The following is a 3,481-nucleotide window of genomic DNA, read 5'->3' on the forward strand; positions in this document are numbered from 1 at the left end:
GGGGGGGGCTTGAATATATACTTTCAGTGAAAATCACACTCTTGTGTTTCTGTATTTCTTAGCTGCTCCAGGGTTGTGAATTTCATGCATGTTTTTTCAGAATAGTTGTTTAAGTTATATCCTCTTGTTCAGCTTTGGGTAATGTCTGGATTGTGGCGTGCATAGGGTTTATGATTTCCTTGACCCTTTGAATAGTTTCTTCTGTGTTTTTCCATTTGAGTGACTTGCACAGTACAGGGTGTTTTTAGTTTTTAGTGTAAGGGACTGTGTCTAGGAAGAGACGTTGTGGATGAGATTGTAGGATGTTAAAACTTCATTGCCTGTTCTTTTTACAAAAACACAACTGCTTTGTCTCGAATAGTAAAAATAAACAGACCATTAGTGATGAGGTAGAAAGGTTTATTTTTCTATTATTCTTGCATGGGGGACAGTGCATCTTAAAGATTTAAAAAATTTTGTCAGGTGCAGCTGCTGAGTTCCTCATGTGTTCTTTGGCTGGTGACAGAGCCAAACTGGCAGCTTTTGATGTTGCAAAAGGTGACTGAATCAAAAGTCTTCTGCAAAGCTAGCTTGCTCAGTAACTTTCAATATCTCTTGCTGTTTCAGCCAGTTTGTTACTGAGATAGTGACTGTTACAGCACTGTTTGACAGGTGGTAAGTTGGATAACTAATTATGGTTGTGGTTTCTCAGATCAGGTTCTAGTAACTCAGGTTAGGAAAGTAAACCTATTTTCAAGATTTTAATTCTTGATCTTTTTAAAAACAATGTTTGTTAATAACAAAGTTATTTTTAAAACAGTCTGTGGTGTTATCACGAGAAGTGTAAAATTTAATGTTATCTCTCTAGGAGTTAGTTATTTAAGAAACCAGAGTTACAACTTGGAGCAGTCATCTTAAACTGCTGTCTGGAAGACTTCTGAAGGCATTTCAGGTGTTTTCTTAGTGCCAGAGGACAGTTGGGTAGTTACAGCTTTGTGGGTATGACATTCTAAGACCTCAACTTCCATTCTCAATGTAGCTGAAAATGAGAGATGTAGATACAAAATTATTAACCATTCTCTGCTTGATCTCCAAGAAGCAATTCATAACTGCTTTTTCATGCTGTTTTTCACTTTTTAATTCTTTCCTTAGAAGGTGTTCTGGCAAATAATTTTCCTTGTTCATATTCTTAGACCCAATTCTCCTCAGGTTGCTTTTGAAACCGGCCCTTCTCTTTTGGAGACTTTTCAAGAAAAGTTAGCTAGCTGGTATGTGAGCAAATAAGAGATAATTCAGTTTGGGTGCATCTGTATTGTAGGTCCCCTAGTGCAGTAAACCATGAGTTAACTGTTCAAGTCAGTTCTCTAAGTGCTCTAAGTGTGTTGCCATAGCATTGCCAGTGAAATTTTTATTATTTCTGGTGCTGCACTAACAAGCTATTACTGCCTTCAGTACCTATAGTGAGGTTACATGATACTTTTTGGGCATGTTAACTCAAAGGCATGTGAACTGCATGTCATTGTGGGCCCATAGGGTATCTGCTTCATCTGTGGTGATAATTTAGCTGTTGCTAATTCTGAATGCTAGAGAGATTGTTACACTCTTGGACACCTAAGACTAGAAAATCATATAGTTTGAACTCAGGTATAAAGCTAACAATTACTAGTCTTACTCTGGCAGAATCGTGTATTCCAGAAAGACATCCAGCATTCTTAGAATATCCTTTTTCAAATATTCCAGAGACAGTGAATCAGTGAATAGTTCCCTTTACAATATTTGAATGGATAACCATCTTTCTTTAAAAAGTCTGGGGTTTTTTTACATTCAGATTTATCTGGTAGTTCTTACACCTTTCTTCACTTGTTCGTAAAAGCTTTTCAGTACTGTATTTTCTTTCTAAGAAGGTAGTCAAGACAATTTGCCATCACTTTAGCTTATCAAAAGATTTAACTTCAGGACTTCCTGCAGTATAATATCTCCCAATATCTTGGGTCATTTTTCATCTGTTTTTTTCTCAATACTATATTTTTAATGCTTTATGTTGCTACCTTTTGCATCAAAGCTGCTTGCAGAAGTAGTCATCAGTTTCTCTTTGTTTATCTCTGCCTGTATAGCCAAGAAGACATAACTGGTGAAACCTTGGGGACTCTAATAATAATTCCTGGTTTGATGTCATTTTCTAAGCTGGAATTCTCTTACACTTTTTAAAAGAGTCACTGGCGTTATTTATTTCTCCATGTATAACTTTATACTCGCTTCTACACAAAACAGATTTTGCCAGAGTGGGTTTTACTTGCCAAGTGTTTCATTACTCCTCTGATTGTGACACCATCAGCATAGCTTCTTCCACCAGGCTTTGTGCTCTGTAGCATAAGTAATCGTTCCCCCCACCTGCTATTCGTGTACTGTGTAAGACTGCTGAAGTAACATGAAAGACTTTTATGTTTAGAAATCAGTAATGTATAGTACTTTATTCAAGGGACTGTCCATACAGATGGTGGTTGAGGAAAATCTGTTTCAAATTTTGTCCTGTATTTTGCAGGGGGAAAATTCTAAATCACTATGACAAGTGATCACAAAGTATGATAATGTTTTATTTTTATTCTAGTCAAAGAAAAAAAAGAAATCAAAGGGAGATGCTAAAACAGTTCAGGATGTGTCACGTCTAGATGGAAAGGAAGCTGATGAAGGTACTGAACACGAACACATACAAAAATTGCTATTAGACGTATTTTTGGCTTAAATGCCATTTAAGATTTACTTGTCTGTGCTTCATAGAAAAACATAAACTCAGTCATAACTCCACATACTACATCTGGAAATCTGATCTTTGAAACAACGGCATTTAATAACTTCAGCTGATTCTTTTGAAGTTAAACTTACAAAAACTGAGAAGTCATGGTTAGTATGGCCCTTATATTGTTCATGTTTTGCTCTGTGAAGCAAAGTATTAGCACACCACATCCAGAAAAACTTAACTTTGGCCAGTTGTTCATGTTTTCAAACTAATGTTGAAGCTGACTGATATGTCTGTGTTTTTTAAACTGAACCTGTACTCAGACTTCAGCTTGATATGAAACAAGCTAAAACTCATTTATTTTCGTGCTCTAACTTATTTAGTGATATTTTCATTTGGGGTATGTTTTAGGAACCTGGGAAACAAAAATCAGTAACAGAGAGAAGCGACAGCAGCGTAAGCGAGACAAGGGGCTGACCGATGGTGGCTCAGGAGAATCACATCTCCAAGGGGTGGAAAATACGGTTACTGTATCCATTGAACAACTAATGCCTACACAATCACTCCCTGTTGGTCTCAGAAAAAATAAAGGTATGTTGGTCTGTAGGCCTGTGAACATCATCTAGAAAGATAACTTGAATGCTTAAGTAGCGACTTTGTTTTGGATGTATGATAGGTATATTTGGAGGTGTAATTCTTGAGGAAATTATTTCAGGCTCCATAAAGGTACTTTTCATTGTGCAAAACTTCCCCCCCCCCCCCCCC

General features: G+C 36.8%; 1 protein-coding gene across 1 annotated transcript in view; it reads left to right on the forward strand.

Annotated features, from left to right (window-relative positions):
• The window catches only part of MTDH (metadherin), a 53,134-nt gene that overhangs the window by 22,081 nt on the left and 27,572 nt on the right, over positions 1-3,481 (forward strand). The window contains exons 4-5 of the mRNA XM_026841498.1: positions 2,588-2,669; positions 3,128-3,307. Coding sequence (XP_026697299.1) covers positions 2,588-2,669; positions 3,128-3,307 — 262 coding nt within the window. The remainder of the gene's footprint in view (positions 1-2,587; positions 2,670-3,127; positions 3,308-3,481) is intronic.

The sequence above is a fragment of the Athene cunicularia genome (genome assembly GCF_003259725.1).
Source record: "Athene cunicularia isolate RWA chromosome 2 unlocalized genomic scaffold, athCun1 chr2_part1, whole genome shotgun sequence".
NCBI lineage: Eukaryota > Metazoa > Chordata > Aves > Strigiformes > Strigidae > Athene > Athene cunicularia.